Below are 21,620 nucleotides of genomic sequence, written 5' to 3'. Positions count from 1 at the left end.
AGGCATTTCTGCAGCCGTTGCTTTCAAACCAGAAGACAGAACAACTGAGAACTCTTGTGTTAGACAAATTAGGAAGTCTTTAATCTTATATTTGCTCAGAATTTCTTTTCAGGTCCATTAGTCCATTACTTGTAAGTAAAGATTTTCACTTCCCTGTACACAATCTAGATACAAATTATAAAAAACAATATGAATTTTGCATACTTGAGATGAGAAAAATTTAGAAGATAACAGAGTGTATATATCAGCATATAGTGCTTTCAAATATATAAGCCAAACACACTAATATATGGCAATACCAGAATACTGAGTAACTGACACAGCTTCAGATTGTCTGTATGAATGTTAACAACATGGAGACCTGTGCATACCTATTCTCACAAAGTAGTTCTGGCACAGGTATTTGCTTTGAACATTTATTTAGGTATGGTGGTCTTCCAGCTTACACTTCTACTACAAGGTCTCTACCTTGCAATAGGTACTTTGGTGCTCCTTAAAATGTCTCATCCCTGTATATACGCTCTCATCCTCTCTCCTGTCTGCTGAGATCCCTTTGGTACTCTGCTGCCTTGTATGCCCTTCCTGTGCTGCCCTAAAGGGTCTGAGATACCTGCGTGGATGAAGCAGGCATTACCAGCATGGTGGTGGTATTCATACCCTCGACTGTGGAATGCACATATGGACAAAGTAACTCAAAAATTCATTTATTTTTCTGTGAGGTAACTTAAAATTCCTATGAACTGTAGTTGAGAGATTGCAACAAATCATGTTTCTCTAAAATTCTACATCTTCTATAGTTTTGAATGTTATTGGAATAATAGACAGTTAAAATTCAAATCAATTTTTTATTTTTATTTTTATAAATGAGGAGGAGTCATTAGGTCATTTTTGTGAATATAATAGGGAGAAATATTAAACAATCATTGAAAGGAGGGGAGGAAAATAATAACTGCTTAGGAAAAAATGTGGTTTGTTTTTTTTTTCTTTCATTGTTGTAAAGAAAAAAAGAGTGGAGAAATGTATTTGCAGACGGGTCTAACTAGCAAAATGTTGAGTCTTATGGAATCACATTTTCCAAATGAAACCTCAGCTAGACAGTTATGTTTCTGTGTACCATTAATGGTTCTATAGCACAGAGCATTTTTCTGGATCAGAAACTATGGGATCTCCTGGGTTTTGAGTTATTGCTATCACAAATTAGCTGCATCTGTTCTCAACTCCTTCGCTGCCATGTGCAAGATAGGGGGATATTTCTAGGCAATAGGAGGAGTGTGTGAAAAGAGAATGGTAGATGGAGTTTCTGTTCTGGCAGTCCTCCAACCAGTGTTTTTTGTTAGAGATGCTCCATATATCTCCACGTTCACCTGAAGGTATAGACTGGGCTTGCTAGGTCTGGTAGTTTCCTTGCCTGCAGTATTCTGCAGTGACCTTCCAGCACAGCAGAAAATGTAACCTTTAAATCTTATTTTTTAAAAGAAATTGATTGATGAAGAGGCCGCCAAAAATAAACTCAGTAGAGCAGGAAACTCCCTAAAGCAGAGGCCAGATAACAGGGATGGATAAGCATTAAAAACAAACAAACAAACAAAAAGTTTGCAGTGTAAGTGCAGATCTTCATGGGCAGTGTTAGGTAACATCCTCTCAGCCTTTCTGAGTTTGTACCTTCACTTCTGCATCTGGACAACCTGATCTTTACATCCATCAGATATTTAAACAAACAAACAAACCAAAAAAAAAAAAAACACCTCTATCTTTCTGTCTAATGTTAAACTACTCAGATCTGTTGTTGTTTGCATTCCCTCTGCAGGTGAATGGTATTGATCTTCGAGGTGCTACCCACGAGCAGGCTGCAGCGGCGCTAAAAGGAGCAGGGCAGACGGTAACAATCATAGCACAATACCAGCCAGAGGGTAAGCAAAATAATAAACTTAAAGACATATGGTAAAAGATAAGTGCTTTAAAGCCACCCACTTAATAGGATGAGGCTGGTGTAGACAGTGCTTTTCCCTATCATCAGCATAATCTGGAATGAAAATTCAAGTGTCAGTTCTATTCCTAAGAAGTGACTGTGTTTTTGTCACAGACTTTGCTTTTAGAAGTATTTTATACAACTGTAACTTATCTTTAAATGTGCATACAATAAGACAGTAATCAATGTTTACCTGATCAGTTTATTTTTGTTACTGCTTATTCTACATTCTTTTCTGTTTTCTTCTGGAGACAGGTAGTGCAAAAGATAAGAATCAACAGAAATGCCAGGAAGATCTGAAGCTGCTTCAGACAGCCAGATCAGAATTAAGTAAAGATAAGCTCTCCAGCAAAATGCATAGAGCCTCCCTCTACTACCGTTGCATGACTATGTCCTTCTACGTAGAGGGCAATTAGCCCCAGATGACAAGTATTTACAAGAGAAAATGGTAGCCTTGTATAAAAGCATCAACAGGAAATTCAGCAGGAAATAAGACATTCAGGGTAGGATTTATCCCATCCAGGAGTATTACTTTCAGATAGGGGCTAAAGATAGTTTTTCTCCACAGTAGTTGTCACTGTGAAACATTCTCCATGAGAGTTCTGCACCTACAGGTGTCTGTGAAGACTTGCTGGCACCATTTTATCAGTTTTCAGTAAAATAGTTCTAACTAAATTCAGAAGTCCCACTATGAGCTGCGAACCCTAGTTGTTGATTCTGTATAGCTGTGCCCTGCCTAGACCACATGAAAGTCTCAGAAAACACTTGGAGAAAAAACACTTAGAAACACTGCATTTCTAAAAACAGATTCACTAGTCATTTTTTTCAGAGACACTGGGGAGAGGAATTAGTACTGCCAGAGTTTATGCAACATGATACCTTCTTTTGTTTTTCTGAGTCCTGATGATAGCACACAAAAAGAAAAACATCTTTTATTTATCAAACTTAGAATTGTGCTTCAGATCTGGTATCATGCATCCATTTACCAGCTTATCTGCACTTGAGTCACCAAACAGAATAAATTAGAATGTACTAAGAAATATGTAGATGAGAGCAAATGAAATTGCAAGTGCCTATCTTTAGCTAAATAAATGGAACATATTAATACAAAATATGTTAGCAATAATCAGAGTTATTTCAAAGAAAAAGTATTGAAAAGGAATTCCATGACAGATAGCTATCCTCACTGGATTCTGAATAAAGCCATGCTTGTTAGTTGCGGCAGTCTTGTTTGCTGTCTAGCGATTTTATATTGCAATTATCACCATGGTGTCTGACTACTTGTAGCAATCACTGGCATTTCAGATGTGTTTTATGCCATTGTTAACTCACAAAGCATGCACTGTTTGACAGATTTTTCCTATTATATTTGAACTTTCAGTCCACGTACTGTTCCCCTACATTCTACCAGCTCTGTCCTATGTCAAATTCAGTTTTGGTGAGCATGCAATTCAAATGATGCTGATAAAATCCTTCAAGTATTATATTACATATTTATTCCATTTTTTCTTATATTGCTGCTCCATTCCCCCAAAACCCTGTTGAGGGCAGACTAATCCCAACTGCGTGACTTGTCTGCAAAGCATAGCCAGTTTTCTGTTTCATCCAAATCATTCAAGACACTCTGAAAAGAGTGGAGCTGGTGAAGAACAGAGCCCAAAAGTTAGCCTTTTTGTAGGAAACGATCTGTTTTTTCAGGTAGTGAGAACACTCAGTAATCATCCAGCATGTTGTATCTTGCTGCTAAATGATTTCATGTTAACCTAAGATGCAGGTTAACACAAACCGTGTAGACACAGATGTGAAATGAAGTTTCTCTTTCTTAAATAAATCCCTAACAGCAAAGGAAGATGAAACATGCTTTAAAGCATTGTTTAAGTAGCCTTCACAGAAAATTACTTAGGGATATACAGATCGTACATAAAGACAAACATTCTATGTCAGCATAAATATTTGTTTTATTTTAAAGATCCTGCACAACTCTTCTTCTTCTTTATATGAAATTTACGCCTGATCTCATATTTACCATGTCTTATCTTGAAGCATAAGAATGGAACATAGTCTTAAAATACAGTCTTAAAACTGTACAGCCGTGCTTCCTTCAGGGGCTCTGCATTTGGAAATACTTCCCAAAAAGTGCCTAAGCAGAGTAGACTTGTAGCGTGATTTTTCCATGTTCATACTGGAAGCGAATTGTTGTTACTACAGCCTCAGTTGTTTTGGAATAGACATGGCAAATATTAACCCATACCATTTTTATCTTTTCTAGCTTATTTAGCATTTAGAGCTTGTTTCAAACAAAAATATTCAGTGAACCTTTATTGATATTGCATGTATTAAGTGATTATGATTTAAGTAACAGTCAATACTATAAGCCAGCTGATGATTAGCAATTAAAGTTGTTAGTAAGGAAAGCTTACTTGCCAATAATTTAGTTTTTATGCGGTAAAGCAAAGCTTACTTGTGTTGGCAATAATGCCTCCAAAGTTACATCATCAAGTTTGTCGTGCAAAGATGAGGTGAATACTATAGAAACAACTTTCAAATTTTAAATTTCACTTTCCTTGTTTCAAACGGTCAAAAGTTTATCTAAGCTTATAACACCTCTCACATTTATGTATATAGACTTGGAAGCAAATCTCATGAGAATGGCAACTCCTGCAAAAAATCTAGTGCTTGCCATCAACTTGAATAGTTTTTCCTCTTAATACTATGGCATTTTGGTTTGTCATCCTGTCTGGGATAAACAAATGCAGAGACTAGCACAGTCAAAATATAACAGCGTCACAGTATTTTTCAAATGCTGTCAGACTTGTGGTTGGTGATGGCACTTATCTGAACCATGCTGCACTCAGACGAAAATGGTCCTGGAAGTAGGAGAAAATTCTGTAAAAGAGTATGGATACAGTGAACGAAGGGATAATGGAAGATACAAGCAGTGATTTGCATGACAAGGAGAAGAATGGAAGTACAAGGGATATTATAAGGAACCAAGAACTTCTCATTCAGCTTTTCTGCTCTTTAATTCCTGTCTTCTTCATGTACACTCTCCGTTTCTGTTTCCCTTGTATCTCTGAGAAATAAAAGAAGAGACAAAAGAGGAATGAAAGTCCAAACAAAGGCAAATTACATGAAATGATTTTTGGCAATTTTATCAGAAACAAGAGGAAAACAAATCACAGAAATTAAAAATCAGACCTCAACAGCAAGAGTATGTTCATAGATGTAGGAACAATGCCCATCATTCTGTTTTTTTTCTTTGTTAGAGTAATTCCTTACTTTTATTTTAAAAAATTATTAAAAAATTGAAAATACCTGTGTACTGTATCTCATGTACACATATATTGTGTAAATGAAGGTCCAGTAATGTTGAGCATTCTTACCTCTGGTTATCCTTGTGAGTGTTGAGGTGTGTATTCAAAGTACGCAAGTGATCCTGCAGGCTTCAAAAAGATGACTTCTGTGTATTCATGTATTGCTCACATCTTCTGCACGATATTGAATTGAAATTAAAGAGAATTTAAGGACCAAAAGCTACTTAGAACAAAATTAGAAGGGGAACCAATCCCTCATAATTAGTTTTGCTCTCCAAGTTTTAATATTCTTAGAAGCAATTTAACCCTACTCCCAGTCTAGCAACTCTCACATTTCTTTTAAAGGATTGTACAAATATGAAGCTAGTGAGTATACCCTTTCCTTCTGCAAAATAATAGCCTGACTCATCATCATAGGGTGGATCAGTGTGCTCTTGTTAAACAAATATTTGTATATTAAAATGGGAATATATAACACATAGGCAAACATTTTATACATTTACATGTTTTTATGTAGGACATATTTTGTTTTTAATGGCAACAATGTTAAATAACAGCCCAATATAGAAGTAATTAAGGAAAAAAAAAGAAAAAAAAAAAAGAAAAAGAAAACATTTTATCAGTGAAACTAAAACACTAGAAACAGATTAAAAAATGAATTTAAGTTAAACTAGAGACAATTTGTCCTATAAGACACAGTTTAGGAGTTGGGGAGACAAAATACTGGACTCCTAATGAAAATGCTAAAAAGCTTTATTGCACATCTTAATCTCAAATGTTCAAGTATCTTCCCATTACAGCACTGTGAATGGGATAGAGTTTAGTCCTAAGATTTTTGCTAAACATTCAGTGTCAGTGGTCTACAAGCTGTGTTGTGCTGCATTGCAGTCTCTCTGCAGTTATTCCTTCACAGCACTCCCTGGAAAAATGTTAAACCAGTCACAAGTTCCGGGTGCTTTCAATCTTTCAACCAAGCCAATTAACTTGCTTTATTAACAGCTGGCATATAGGGAAAACATTCATTGATTACCTTTTGATTAGACCAGCTCATAATGAAGAGGTTAAAAGGTTGTTACAAGTGAGAGAATTTCTGCTTTATCACCTTTGGAGCAAGCTGGTAGCTGCTTGCTTGATGTCACCGTGCTCAGTCTGCTGTGCAGTGAGTAACTTCTAGGTTAGAAAAAGAGTATCAGATGGAGATACTGTGATAGGCAGCGTCTGTCTTTGAAGGCACTAGCTGTGGAAATTACTGGAGAGCTGCACTTAAAATTATAAGCATCTCATGGCAGAAAAGATAATAAATGCACTTTTCAGTTCTTTTGTTCCTGAACCTGGGAGGCTTGCACAGTGCCTTGTAACAGACCTAACTTTAATAAGCAGCATCAGCTTTCACAAAAGCATGCTCCTTGTTTTATGCCTTCCTCAGACCTACTGTTGCACAAAACCTGCTCTTAAAATACGAGAGTACAAATCCAGGGGTCATTCTTACAGGTCTTACTTCCTGAGCAGTCATGGATGTTTTTTAGCTCTTACCTCCATTTCATTCCCTGCTCCTGCCTTGAAAATATAAATGTTTGTCACCTGTTTTGGTACAATGGTCACACATATTCCTGATTCAGGTGTTTAGCCTTTTCAGATGTTGCAGAAATAAGTTAGATACAAAATATATGGGAAGAATAATTAACTGTATTTATTTGGTTTTTATAGATCTCTTCTGCACTTTCAAATGTGAATGCTCATGTTAAAGGCCCCTTTTCTCAGCTGTTGAAAACTGATATAGCTTAACTACTTGGATAGGTGCATTACAGCAGTTGGCCTTCATCTAGAAGTCCCCGTATCTAATTGCCAAAGAATGCAAGATGCTGAGGTTATATTTCATGCACATGTATTAGACTATATAACATAATCTAGGAATGACCATGCTGGATCTGGCCAAAGGTCCATTTGCTGAGGATCCTGTTTCAAACAGTAGGCAACAGCTCAGGGAATGAGGAAAGAGCAGGACAAGCATGTTGCAATACTTCCACTGAATGTTGTCCTACTGACCAAAGGGGCTTGAAAAATCTTTTCCTTCTCTTCAGCTGGAACATGTCACCACTGTAAAGATTAATAAAGACAAGAGATGAGAAGTATGTTTTCTTGGTTGTCTTCCTGAAGCTCAGTAAGTGAATTTCATTGAGAAACTTGTCAATTTTTTAAGTTAAGAGAATACAGAACGAAGTAATAACGCAAATGAGAAAGCTGGACTTTATGGTAGAGTATACAGAATATATTACAAAATTCCTTATCTTAAAGTTGTTTTTACCTCTCATTCAGGTAGCAATATATAAAGGGCTGCTTCCCCCTGCACACTTCTTTTTACAGTGGAGTCTCCAACTTCACTGGTTTCCTTATTAACTGATACAGGGGGGTTTGTTTTGTTTTGTTTTTAAACCAGTTTACAGAACAGTAGACTCTTTTTTCCAACTGATTAAATGTCAGGCCTCTGCCTCCTGTGATTCTCCATGAAGTGCCCACTGAAGAAAGACTAGCCAGCCTTCAGGTGACAATGGAAAAACTAGTTCTCCTAATGATTTTGGCATGTAGTGCTTTAAGAGAAGTGCAGCAGTTCAGTAAGCAAGAAATTGCTTCTTTGTTGCAGAGATTTCCATGTAAGTTACGGTGTTCTGCAGTATTACCTGACAATAACTCACAACTTCATGTAATATATCAAATCCTAGCAAATGATATTTGAATGCTTAAAAACTAAAACTCTGGCACTTAAACTAATCCTTGAGTGCTCCACGTTATGTCAGCAGTTAATGTGCGTGGTTAGATGCTGTGATTGACTTTTGCTGCTTTTCTTTCTTTTGATCTTGTAAATACAGCTTTGGTACCCTCAGGACAAATGCAGCAGTTGCTGAGATAGTCCTACATTTGTCTGGCAGTATAGGATTATACCCTAGGTATAGATTTTGCCTCTAATTACTGTATACGACTGAGAATATACCACTTTTATTTTTATAGTGTTGGACCAAAGTTTTCAACCTCAGAATTTTATTGCAAACTTTATGCTATCTTTACCTGACATGGAGGAAAAAGAAAAAACACGCATGCAAAAAAGGGGAGGGGAAACCCACAATCCATATTTAAAATGAAAAGGACAATTAAAAAATCTTCTTATTCACTTCTACTGGTAGCATTTCCTTTCTATTTATCTGAGCAATCCTAACCATGACTTCTGCTCTCCTGCAGATCAGCTGTAGTCCCTGCGTGACTCTGCCTGTATGTACAGGCACTGCCCCTGTGCAGTGAGCAGGATATTGCTGGGGCTCTTCAGGTGCTCTTTTAAAGCTAAATCTTTGCAGGAAGATCGTAAGACATAAAAAAAGTTTATATTTTAATTCCTCTGTTAAATTAAAAGATCATGTTCCCAGCACAGTTATGTAGTGTACCTTGTCCAACATGGAATGTCATGTTTTCAAAAAAGTACAGTCCTATTTTTTTTTTTTTTTTGCTTTGACTGAAATAACCAATACTTATTATGCATGAAACAAGTTATGGCTTTCATTTATTTTCTTAATGTTACTGTGCAGATTCATTAACACTGTGTGTTAGTTGAAGCTTAAAGCTTTTATCATGTTAATGCTATGATTTGGGGTATGTGGGTAATGTAGCCATCGCAGTGTGTTGGACTGCAGTCGCTGCTTCCTTATAGACTCCTGAGATTGCTCGATGTTCATTTTCATAACTCTTTCAGTTTAAGTACTCTTTTCATAATTCAGATGTATTTAGATCATTTCTGTCAACAGGCTTTATGTTTCCTTAAATAGTATATTCTTCTGTAAGTTTGTCTGTGTCAGCTATAGGAAATTGTGCATGGAAAATGTGATTTCCTTTTAAAACCTGTCTTCTCTTGTTTTCATTGTAAATGTGATAGCTTGAAGTCATGGTGGTGTTTTTTTTTTTTTTCTTCTGCACTTCCTTGTGAGCTTCAGTTAGTGCAGACTGCTTAGTTTTTCATCATTTGTATATAGTTCTTTATGCTTAATTCTGTTTATATATACAGAAAAAACAGTGTATCTGTTAAAACCTCATACTGGAGGATGTAAATTGCTTTCCCTCGGCATTTTATTAATTAAGTTCAGTGAGTTCCTGTTCTTACTGTTTTATTAAGGTACTCATATGGTAAGAAGTTGCTCTTACTGAGAATACAAATAAAGAATCAATTTTATTTTTGCAACAGCTGTTATATTTGCAGCTGCTAATTTTACTGTTAAATGTGGGATCGAGTTTCTTCCTACTTTTCTTCCCTATTTTAAATTTCACTAAGATGATAACCTTTTTCCCTTATTTTTGACCTAATGTGACAGCTTTTCTGGAAAACATGAACTTGCAGCAATGGATAAGAGATGTGTGGATTGTATACTGGCCTTTTAATCATTCCCTGGCAGTAATAGAAATATCAGTTTTGCAACTGCAGTGATATTACAGAAACCATTTCTCTTTTAAATTAATACCCTGATTTTGTATCTTTGACAATAGACTGGAACATTCCTGACCGCATGCTTGAGTCTCCTTGTAGGGAAGGTGTGGGGAGCCACAATAGGGAGCACGCAGCTGGCTTAGTGAGGGGAGCCCAAGGAAGATTTGCTTTAGAACCAGACTGAGGGAAAAATTTTGAAATTATGGGCTCAGAGCCCATTGCATTGTTTTTCTTCTCTCACTTCCTTTCTTTTTCAATTCCTAATTGTGCTTTTTGTTTAGAAAACAAATGTATTCTATCCAAAAGAGGTACATTTTGTTGCAAATATATTGTATGTTTTGATGTTTTGTTTTTTAGTTACTTTCAGTGTCACTTATATTTCTCCTTTAATTACAATTAGTTTGCCTGTCCTATTTCATAGCTACTGCTTTTCCAGGTCTTCATGATAACTTGCACAACTTCACGTTTAGAGGTTGCTAGGGTAACTTGAAACTGGTCCTGGGTGATTGGGCTATTAAGTCATAAAATCACAGAATGGTTTGGGTTGAAAGGGACCTTAAAGCCCATCCAGTTCCAACCCCCTGCCATGGATAGGGACACCTCCCACTAGACCAGGTTGCCCAAAACCCCATCCAGCCTGGCCGTGGGCACTGCCAGGGATGGGGCATCCACAGCTTCTCTGGGCAACCTGTACAACCTGAGCCTCACCACCTTATAGTAAAGAATTTCCTTCTTACTTCTAATCTAAGCCTCCCCTCTCTTAGTTTAAATCCATTACTCCTTGTCCTATCACATGTAAAGATACAAAAGACTCTGCAATTGAAATATTTTTTTATATAAAGAGTTGAACATGTTTCATTTTAATAGAGTTCAGGATCTCACTTCCAACAACTGGTGTTCTCTGCCTTCAGGTGAATTACTTCATGTAGAAACGTGACTGAAAATACAGAACAGTCTATAAACCAGATGAGTCTTCACACTATTAACTGATGCTCATGTGTTTAAGCTAAGACTCAAATAAAGGCCTCTGTACAATCACTGTATCAGCTTATGTCCCCAGATAATATGAATTCTAAGAACTTTCTCTGCAGTAATTCATGTAAAAGTGCTTAGCAAACAAAATACTTTGGTTTGAAATTAAAAGAGTACATTCTTCTGTGGCTTTCTGGAGAACTGCTCTTGAATACCTTCTAAAGAAAATAAAAAAAGTATATATGGCTTTCAAATCTCCCCTGTAAGTTCAGGGTGTGTTTGCTCTTGTGCTTAGTTAGAAATAGACAAATTGAAGAGAGAATCTCTGGTGTCATTTCCCCTGCTTGCAAAACCTCAGAAAGGGCAAAAGAGCAACTGTAGGAGAGAATTGAGCTCCATGGTATTAAAGGATGAAGGTTTCCCAAAGCATCTAGGGATTGCAGCCTGCTTGTGGAGGTCTCTTATGCTGATAAAAGCCTGTAAGTCTGACAGAAAGTGAAGGCTGTTATGGTAGCATTGCTAAATATCACAGGAGGTGACAGAATCTCTCTCTCCAAGGAGGAGACTCCACAGCTGCTCTGGCCAACCTGTGCCAGCGCTCCATCACCTGCATAATTCTTATTTTAGAAATGACACACTGAGTTCCTGACACACTCAGGAACTGTTCTTTTAATAATATTGCAGAGCTATGCAAATACAAATTAAAGTTTTTGTTTGTTTGTTTGTTTCAATTAAATGGGGCCATTGGCTAAGCTTGTTCCCTGAGGTCTGTCCATAGCCAGTGGAGAGACATACACCTCAACTGTGCCTTTGTTTTACTCACTAAACAACATGATCTCAGGGATCATTTTTGAGGCAAATTAGTACAATCATTGTTTTGATGGAGGGAGAAAAGGTGCAAAGTATCATAAACAAAACTGGTATTCTGGTATAAAATTAAAATCAGAGTTTCAAGGCAAGCAAGGAGACAAAGATAATCTATTTACTAGCATTTTGACATTAGGTAAATCGGTTGATTTTTACTTGCAGCATATGGGTGAGAATGATGGCAGTGTGTGAGAAGAAAAAAAATAAAGTATAAACTATCTAAATAGAGAGGGAGAAAGATGTAAATGGAAGAACTCTCAGCTGTTTCTGAGCACTGCCCTGGCATGCACAGCTTTTTAAATTGTTTCACTTACAGCAGCAAATGGTTGCCCTGCTCTGTGCGCCTTCCTGGCTCTATTTACTGAGAGGGGCAACATAAGAGAGATTTAATGAAAGTATAAATATTGATTGGGGGTATATTTAATGGATGTGTAATTTTTATGAAGCACAGAAATGCCAGCAAGTAACGCGCTATGCAATCACATAAGTACACACATGCACACACAGCCATTGGAAACTGGAATTTGGGGAGTCTTCAGGGTCAGATTTTAAGAGCTGCATGGGATGCCTTTAATAGATTCCTTCACAGCTGTAATATGCCACACATTCTTAGATTTTGTGTGTGAAGGATAAGAAGCTATACAGTATTGGATCATACACTTGCTTAGTTGTGCTTAATATAAAACTGATTTTCAGCAAGTCAGTTCATTGTCTCTGGAAATCTTTACTACCTGAGCTACCTGCACAATAAATTCCCCTTTTTCTATGACCTTGATCTATATCATTCTGTCTTACAGCATTATTTTTTTTTTGATGGCTGCTAACCTGGCAGTTGACAAGAGAAATAATCAGATTTATATTTCTTTTGTCAATCTCAGTACTTTATTAACTGGAGAGTCATTGAAAAAACGTTATGTCAGCCTCAAAACAAACAAACAAAAAAACCCTCTGCTTAATATTTATTTTGATTATGAAAACCTTTTGCATGATAGATCAATGCACTGAAGATGCATAGTATCTTTGATTTTAGCCTCCCTCACATCTTTGGATTACCATACAGTGGTTAAGTTGGATACTTAAGTAAAAGCTGAATTAAATCAGCATTTAATCAATAAAATTTAAATTGGTTTTTAAAAAACAAAATATATTAAACCTAGTTCAGTATGAATAAGCCTTTAAAGATAGAATATAATTTATTTACAAAGTAAAAAAAAATCTATATCTTTTAACCCGAGAATCCATTTTCTTTTAGAATCTTTAGTATCTATTGAACGTAAGTACTTTTTTTTTTTTTTCTCTCTCCTGTCTTCACAGTGGAAGATGGTTTCAAAGATATTATAGTTAATACTTTCTAGGTCAGATGCTCAAAGTTAAGGTACAAAATAGAAATATCTTCATCTGCTGCACTGCTGAGTGATCACTTCTTCTAGAAATTCAGATTAATCATATTTTGTAGCTTAAATTTGGACTTAGAAATCTGGCATTAGTCACCTGTTCTGAAAGGTTTGTTATTGGACACCCTGAAGTACTGTTTGGTGACTTCTAACTCCTGTTGGAGTTTGCGAGGAAAACATGTGTGTCTACCCCCAGTAATAATTATCATTTTTAGTGGTTCCAACATACTGCATGTTTGTTTTAGAATGGTTTACATAGCATAGCTCAGAATTACATAGAAAATTCAGACTTTACAACCTTCAAACAACATTTGTAAATGTTGAGTTTAATTGATGATTGGTGCTGCTTGGTGCTTAAGAATTTTTCATTATCTTGGAGAGAATCAGCACAGGCTTTTTGTTGTTTTTGCTTTTCAGTAAATCTTGATCATTATGTTTGTCTAAATCTGGCCCCGAACATTGAAGTTGTCAAACTCATCAGCTGCTTTAGCAAATGTTGCCACTCAGCACTCAGGATATCCTTACATGGTGCTAAACTATGTATGTGGGTCAGGGCAGGGCTTGCCTTGTGGATGGTGGGATCCATCCCCAACCAAACTCCATAAACCTTGATAAAATCTTTGTCACTCTGTTAAGGTGACATGCAACACGTTTCTATGTGTATCTATATAGTGCTTAGGCACATTATGGAGTCCTCCTGCATTTGCAGTGGCACACCTGAGTCTTCCTTCTTTTACCAAGAAGGGAGAGATCATGTGGGAGCATGCAGAGGAGATGACTGAGACTAATTTTCCTTGTTTGCTTTTGCAAAAGTTCTTGCATCAACATAAAAACTCTACAAACATGGGTCTGAAAAGTATCCCTGAGTAGGGCTTTTGTTAGCTATCCCCTAAATTATGGAGACATGCATGTGGTAATAGGAACTAAGTGTGAAAGGGTGTACAGAGTACCAAGTTATAAGAACTTGGCACACTAACCTTTCTATGATGTCATTTGTGAAGCGAGTGATGACAATTTGTTGTATAGCTGGGCACTTCAGTTGTGCCTATAAGGCTTTCTTTTTTTTTTTTCCTGTGATGGCTTTCAATGTTGTGCTGTTGTTTTGTTGTTTTTTCTTTTTTTTTTTAAACCTCCACTATGTTACATGTACATGTGTTTGTGTGTGCAAAATTTTGTGTGAAGAACCCCACCACCTGTATCAGAAGCTGTTCAAATGGTTTTAATTATCTAAGCTAGATTTGATTAAGAGTGATCTGCCTTTATGGCTTTGTGGGTAACATATAGACAGTCTAGCTTCTGTCCCAAGAATAGTGTAACTGCATTACTTTTTTTCTGGGAATAATATGCTCTGCATGTGTGCTAGATGCTATGAAATTAGCACCTATCTTAGAAATCCAGCTCCTTTATAGTGGAAAACAACTCAGTGTAAAGTATCTTCTTGGGATGCTAGTAATATTTCCCAGCTGTTTGTAAGCCTATCTCAGTATTTACTTCCAGAAGAGAATTCATTCTTATCATTCTTGGGTTGGATTTAGCAAAAATGTAAAATTATGCAGCCTACGGTTACAAAAATGCAGAATTAAAGTGTAATGAACAGCATTGGACAAAACAGTGGAGTTCTGACAGTCAGTGGGTACTGACTCTTTGGTTGACTTTGCATAGCTCTCCTCTGATTACTTTGTCAACCAATGCAGCCATCCTTAAGGATCAGAAAAGAGTATTATGAGTTAGCCAATAATTGTGTTTTGAAAGTGTAGAGAGCAATGCAAGTGCCGATTATTATACAGGAACTGTATGGAGTTTCACTGTAAGCTGTCACCCTGCACTGGAATAAAGAGTTTGTAAATTAATTTCATTACTCACAAGCTGCATACATTTAGCATTGTCGTATAACAACCTAAATAGAGAGGAAGTATCTTCATCGTGATGGCGATAACTGCTGCAAAGAAAAATGTTGAGGATTGTGAGGACACCAACAGCTTTATTCTGTCTTGTCCCCATAACTATTTTGTTTCAACCAAAAACTATAAAATTGCATCAAATATGTAATAACTGTATGAAATGACTTCACAGTACTATGAATGAAGCAAAGTGACTGCATCATCAGTTCTGGGCTAGAGGGCTGGATAGGGACAGGCCTGTCTGGAGCCTGGGCTTTACCTCCAAAGCTGTTTCCTAAGCAATTAGAAGTGAGTGAACAATTAACAGTTTTCTGTTTAAATCAGTTCTTAATAGGAATTTATGGAGTTTTACTAAATGGACTTTCACACAAATCCAGTTGGCTTCTATGGAAATCTTCATCTGCCAAATGAAACTTCTCACTTCTAAATTGTAGGAATTCAGAAAAAGCCCAAAGAGTTTCCATTTGAAAGTGTTTTTGTGGTATCTTTTGGTACAGTGTGGGTACCTCATCTTCACACTTTCTCTTCCTGGAATTGTGATCGCTTCTCCCAGGATCTCCTGTAGACAGGAGCTTACAAGATGCCTCATTCCCTTGCCCTGAGTACAATTGCAGAAGCACAACAGGACTATGTTCCAAATGAGAATATTTGGGGTTGAGGGCTGAAATTAAACATCTTAGGAGGAGTAAGAGAGACACCAGTTCTGGTAAACTACCTATTTTGAAAACGGTGTGCAGATTACTGCTGTCATGAAACAATTTGAATTTATGCTCTTTAATTTACATTTCCTTTCCGGATGTGCTCCTCTTGGAGATCTTTCTTTGTATTTCAAAAGAAGTCCATATGTGTTTAGAGAGGCATGTGAAAACTTAAGGCTGCTGCAAAGGTAAACAATATCACAGGTATTAGGCTTTACCATAAGGTTAAAAAATAAAAGAATCATTTATAGATAAAATATGCATATATCATTTGTTTATGTTTATATACTCTCTTCCATGTTACAAAAGATAAAGGTAGTGGCTTCTTTGATGTTACTAAATTGTTGTCGGAGTGAAAATTGCTACTAGCATCTTTCTGCACTGAATGTCATACGACATTCACTTCACTGGGATGCTGTGTTAAAAGCCCAGATTCAGACGGCTTAAAGCTAATGTGCCTGCCAATGTGCCTACCAATGTGCCAAATGTTGTTTGATACTATCTCTTTGAAGATGCCAAGACACCCAATAGGAAAGGCTAAACACGGAAGCTTTAGGCTGTCCAAATGTGGGCCCAAAGCAGTAACAGAATGGTTGATATTTGTCTTCTGTGTGAATACAGGTCCAGATGTGATACTGTATTGTGTGTGTTAAGAATAGATCTTGTGGTAATAGAGTAATAAAATCTACCAGAAAAGTCAATATTTACCACTAGTATAATTGTTCTGGCTCTTATGAGAGAGTTTTAAATGCCGTGAAAAAAAATAATAAAGAAGAGTATTGCATTTTCTCTTAGGGAGATTTTCTGTGATAGTCTACCATAAATCCCTGGTCTTCTCCTTAGGAGTGCTTTTGCCTTTGAAATCTCTCAATCTGCTTCTGGTTTAGTGAATGATAAAACACGTTTTTGTCAGCTCCTCTTACCACATCCATGGGAGGGTGTATTATTTCCTTCTAGATCTGGAGAACAATGAGCTGAGAAGGGTAGTTGATACTGGAATCTTAACAGCAGACTGAGTCACAAGTGGTAGATAAAGTTGTCTTAGTATGTTTAAAAAAAAAAAAAAAGAACAAAAAACATTAATTGTAATGCAAGTGAAAACAATGACTACTGATTGCTGTTTACACTTATACTGCATTCTTTCCTTTCTCTTTAAGTTGTTTCTAAGTTTGAAAACTCAATCATGTTTAAATTGCTTGCATCAGTATGGTAAATAAAATGGCAATTACTGAGCAATCTGCTTTCTAACACATTAAGTGATTTATGACAGCAGTAGGCAATGTATTAAAAATCTTGTCTGTGAAATTAAAAATATAATGGCTGGAAAACCTAGTATGAATTCAAAGAAAGCTATAAAACTTCTGAATAATTAATGGGGAGCACCAAGAAAATGGTGGATAATGTTAAAAAAAAGGAGGGAGGAGTAAATTTATTTGGAAAGAAAGTAAGATTTAGATTGTTTAATTTCCTGGATTCCAATGCATGCATAGGAAAGAATGCAACTTTCAATTTTCTGTAGCTATTTTCAGGGAAAATAATAGCATAACCATTTGCAAAGCTAGCTGAAGCTAAACACTTACATGAATGAAAAATTTTACACTGGGCTGTGTAAGCAAGGTGGGTTTAAAGCATAGAAAGAGCAGGCAGCCGGCTAGGGCTACAGACTGAAAGGGTGGTAAAATAATCCCATCTGCTTGTTTTGCCTGTGCCAGAGCTTTGAAAAGCTGTGTGGGTGGCTGCCTCCAGCTTTGCAGGAGGGATCAGGGTGTCCCTCACCTCTTTGGCAGAAGAGGGGTGAGCCTCGCTCTCTGAGGCTCTTCCTTTCCTCTCCATCCCAGCTCAGCCCCTTCTCTCTGTTCCCCTCCTTTTCCTTGCAGAAGTAGCCTGGCCTTTTATTCCTGGGGCAGGAAAGATCATTTTTGCCTGCATTTCAAAAGAGTCTTGAACTGGCTTTGCATATACATACAAGACACTGGTCCCCAGTCTTGCAATAAGGTTATCAGAAACAAGAGATCTGTGATTTTTTTTTTTTCTCTTTTCCAAGCCCAAAGAGGTGCTTTCTCATATTTTCCTTGTTTCCCCACAGATTTTCACTCTCAGTTCATGGTCTGTTGTGGCAATGACAGCAGAAGAGGGCTTCTTGACCTCGAGGTTAAAGCATAAGATTGACAACCAGGCATCGTGGGTTCTTCTTAACTCCACCACTTACATTTGCATTGCTTATCAACTTTTTTTTTGCCTTTTTTTTTTTTCCCTCTAGGTTCTTCTACTGTTATGGTATTGCAGACTGCTTTGATCCTTTATATGGTGTTGTTTGTAAAATGAGGTGTGATGTAGCAAGGAGTAATGGAGCATGATAATAAGAACGTTGTGAAATTCCATGAGAGCCCTGTTCAGCACTTCCCATTCACCAAAGCATCCCTGCTTAGTTTACTGGGTCTTGAAGACAGGGAGAGTTTTAGTGAGTAACGTGCAAAAACAGGCTCTTTAACTATGGCTTAACCTTGAGATGCATTTTGTGACTTCAGTGGAAGCTATGCATGTCCAACAATTGTCATATCAGTCCATTTTCATTTGTAAAGTGCTTTGAGATCTGCTGGGGAACCAAGCTATTATACAAGCTTTAGTATGCACTGCCTAAGTGAGCTAATTTTGTGTTCGGGCGTAACTAATGGTTGTGAGCATAATGGTTAGTAATGTATTTTGGGACAGGAATCTTGCATTAAGTATAAGAATAATTTATTATTTTAAGGGTTTTGATTATTTTCTTGCATTCAGTTAATTATGTGCAATTTTCAAAAATCCCTCTATGACTTCAGAAAGATACCATAGCCCTAAGTCTTTTTATTTGATTTGACTTGGGGTCCTAAGTCTCTTAGCTTACATGATAGGGTAGTCCATGTGCTTTCCAGGCAGAAATGAATGAAGTCTAGAAGCACGACTAATGGTTCTATAGTGAGTTGGCTTTTAATGCCAAAAGCTGGGATTTTGGTTGTATATCAAGACCGGAATGTATTATTCAAAGTGACATAACTTACTTTATAAACTATTTTTTGGAAAATTTACAAGTAAACATGCTTATAAAACAGCTTTATTAACAGGTCTCTTAAATTTTTTAGTACTTGAAGTCAGATTTGTTGAGTGCCTTCTTTAATAGAGGTTGCCATATGATATTTTTGTGCAAAGAGTTCCGCAATGAATTTTCCTTTTTAGAAAATGGATGCAATGTTTTCAATAGATCTGATGCCAAAGGCATGCTGCCTCCTTTTTCACAGTGGCCATCATTTCTGTTTGGAGGCAGCAGTTTTCACATTTCCAACTCTTGAAAAGCCGTGGTTTTCTTTTTGGTATAACCAGATCTGTAAACTTCCTAGTTTTGTAAATCTTGCTTGGGGCTAAATATATATCCCTGTAATGTGTTTTACCTTAAATTATTATGTATGTTCAATTGTATCTCTTGATGCAGTTTTTGTCTGGGAATAATTATTTAATGGTATTCAAGAAGTCCTCAAATGCCTTTTGTGTAAGAAATTTAGATATTAAATAGTGAGATGAATTTCTAGAGTATTCTTTGTATTTTTACTGGCTGTGGAGATTTGCTTCTTCATGTCTCTGATAAAGGTTGTTGGGGCTTGTGTAGCTCTCATCAATGGGGCAGTATTTTAATGAATTTAGCATGTCGTATTTGTTCTGCTATAGGTCCTAGAAGGCCCAGTTACAGACATCAGTAAAGCATTCTTAAAACAGAGTAAAAAGAGTTGGAGTGTCTCTGAGAGCTGGTGAAAGTACCGAATAGATAAAGACAGCCAAATATCCAAAGGCAGCAGTAAGGTAACTTTGGCAACATGACAAGGTGGGAGCCCACCTACATCAGGTTTTCCTGCATGTAACACAGTGAAAAGATAAGGATTAGAAGAAGAATGGTGAAAACAGTGCACAGGTATTTCCCAATTGATCCTTGTAAGTGTTAGGAGATCCCTGAAAGAAAGTATGAGGGACCTGTCTGAACATCTCTTGACAGGTTGTTCTAGGCCAAGCTGAGGTAGGAGAGTCCTCTAGATACCAAGTGAAGTATCCAGATGACTGTCTGGAGCCCTAACTGCAGTTATTATTAATGTTGAGATGGAGCCCCCACTTGTGGGGGTGTGCAGTGAGGTCTGGTGCACTAAAAAGAGGAGTGCAGAGGGGGGAGGCCCAGGCTCACCACACACACATGGCTGCTGCTTTAAAGCAGTCATCTGGAGGGACACGATTGCTTTTGTTGAGGCCATAGGGTGACAGAGGATTTCAAGGCCTCAGGAATGTCACACAGTGACAAATGTGACATGCTGAAAGAGTGCATGAAAAATATCTCCCAACTAAATTTCTTCAAGTAAATGACAGTCTTCCACAATGTCCACAGAAACCGGCATGCTGGAAGTGTGGCGTGACTGAATGTGAGATGCACGCACACACTTTCCCAGTTTTGATCCCCTGTCTCGCGGTCTGCTTTTTACTGTCTTTTTCCTATAAACTCTGATGCAATGTCTTTTTTTAATGCTATGAAAACATTGGATCTTTCAAATCAAAATTGTAAAGATTTTCATTGCAGCTTATAAACATTTTACAGTCATGGCTCATATTTGAGTTTGATAATAACAGTGAAGGGAACACATTTAAAATGAGTTAACAAATGCAAACATGAGTTACGTTAACCTGATATAACCCCATTCCAGTGTCATTGCTAGCATTAACTCCAACCTTATATCTTGTCCTTGTAGAGAGCTGATGTACTGATCGCTTCTTTGAGCTGCAGTTCGAAGATAATACTGTGAGATTTTGATGGTGCTGTTCTGATTCATTGCTTATCATGTTTTTGGTCAGGAAGGTATTTTAAAGCATGAATATATTTGCAGCATATGTTGAACAATGAATAATAATAATACATAATGTTCAATAATTGTTTAGGCTTTTAATAAGTGAAATTAAATCTAGCTTTTCATCTTAAATAATCTAAAATTATTGGTAACACATTAAATGCATTCACACTTATTCCTCTCCTGCATGTGAATTTTTACTGCACAATAATGAATATTGAGTGAAGTTTAAAACTGGTGTTTCTACTCATTGTATTATGGAATTGTAAAGCCTACAGTGTTAGCAATCAACAGGAGCCAGATAAGAAAAATGCAAAACTATTACTTCACATATGTCAAAGTATATATACAAGAGCTCTGTAGAACAAAAAGTTTTATCTGTTGTTTGTACTATATCTGAATTAGTTTGTCCAAATAATTAAAATACAGCTTTTAACAATAGGATGGTAATGAAAAGCAAATGAAAAAAATATGATGTGTTAATATATACAAGAAAAAGAAAAAAATATATAGAGATAAAAATTATTTCATTTAGGGTTGGTTTGGAAATAATGAAGTCAACAATTTTATTCTGATTCTTTCAGGTTCACCAGTAGGCTCATTTTGATTGTGGGTCATTTCTTTTACTATTCAAAAGCACAGACATTTTCAGTTTGAGCATGTTTCAGATTATACCCTTTATATTTTTCCCTTCAAATATTAGTCTGACTATCCAAGACATTTAACTGAGATAAAACTCTGAAGAGATGGGCAGAAATTTTCAGTGATTCCAGAGAAAATGATTTAGAAGCTTAGCAAAAGGAAAAAAACCTTTCCTACAGGTTGTTTTGACAACTGAAAATGCTGCTGAAAAGATATAAATCAATCTGACACACTGTGAGATTCATCCACTGTGTAACTTCATCCATAATGATGGGCATATGTGTCGACCAAAGTATGTTATTTCTTAAAATTACTCACATTTCTGAACAGGTTTCTCCAAAACAGTCAGATTAGGTTGTTATGATTTAACTAACTTCATTGCATTGGTTAATGCAAAAAGACTATCCTGCTGTACATTCAGTCTTTGGCATTTGTCTTGCTCTATACTGCAGGAATAAGCTAAGCAAGAAGAATAAACAACCATTTCTGAAATCTGCATTATAAACACTTAATCCTCTGGGCCTTATGAGAAATCTTTTGTT

The 21,620-nt window shown here is 36.7% G+C and overlaps 1 protein-coding gene across 4 annotated transcripts in view; it reads left to right on the top strand.

The window, feature by feature from the left end:
* Nucleotides 1-21,620, top strand: part of DLG2 (discs large MAGUK scaffold protein 2) — a 1,033,555-nt gene that overhangs the window by 816,539 nt on the left and 195,396 nt on the right. For all 4 annotated transcript variants that reach the window (XM_035560441.2, XM_035560439.2, XM_050713151.1 and 1 more), the window contains one exon: nucleotides 1,808-1,910. In XM_035560441.2, coding sequence (XP_035416334.1) covers nucleotides 1,808-1,910 — 103 coding nt within the window. The remainder of the gene's footprint in view (nucleotides 1-1,807; nucleotides 1,911-21,620) is intronic.

Source organism: Cygnus atratus, chromosome 1 (assembly GCF_013377495.2).
Source record: "Cygnus atratus isolate AKBS03 ecotype Queensland, Australia chromosome 1, CAtr_DNAZoo_HiC_assembly, whole genome shotgun sequence".
NCBI classification, from domain to species: Eukaryota; Metazoa; Chordata; class Aves; order Anseriformes; family Anatidae; genus Cygnus; species Cygnus atratus.
This window is presented reverse-complemented; position numbering and strand designations above follow the sequence as displayed.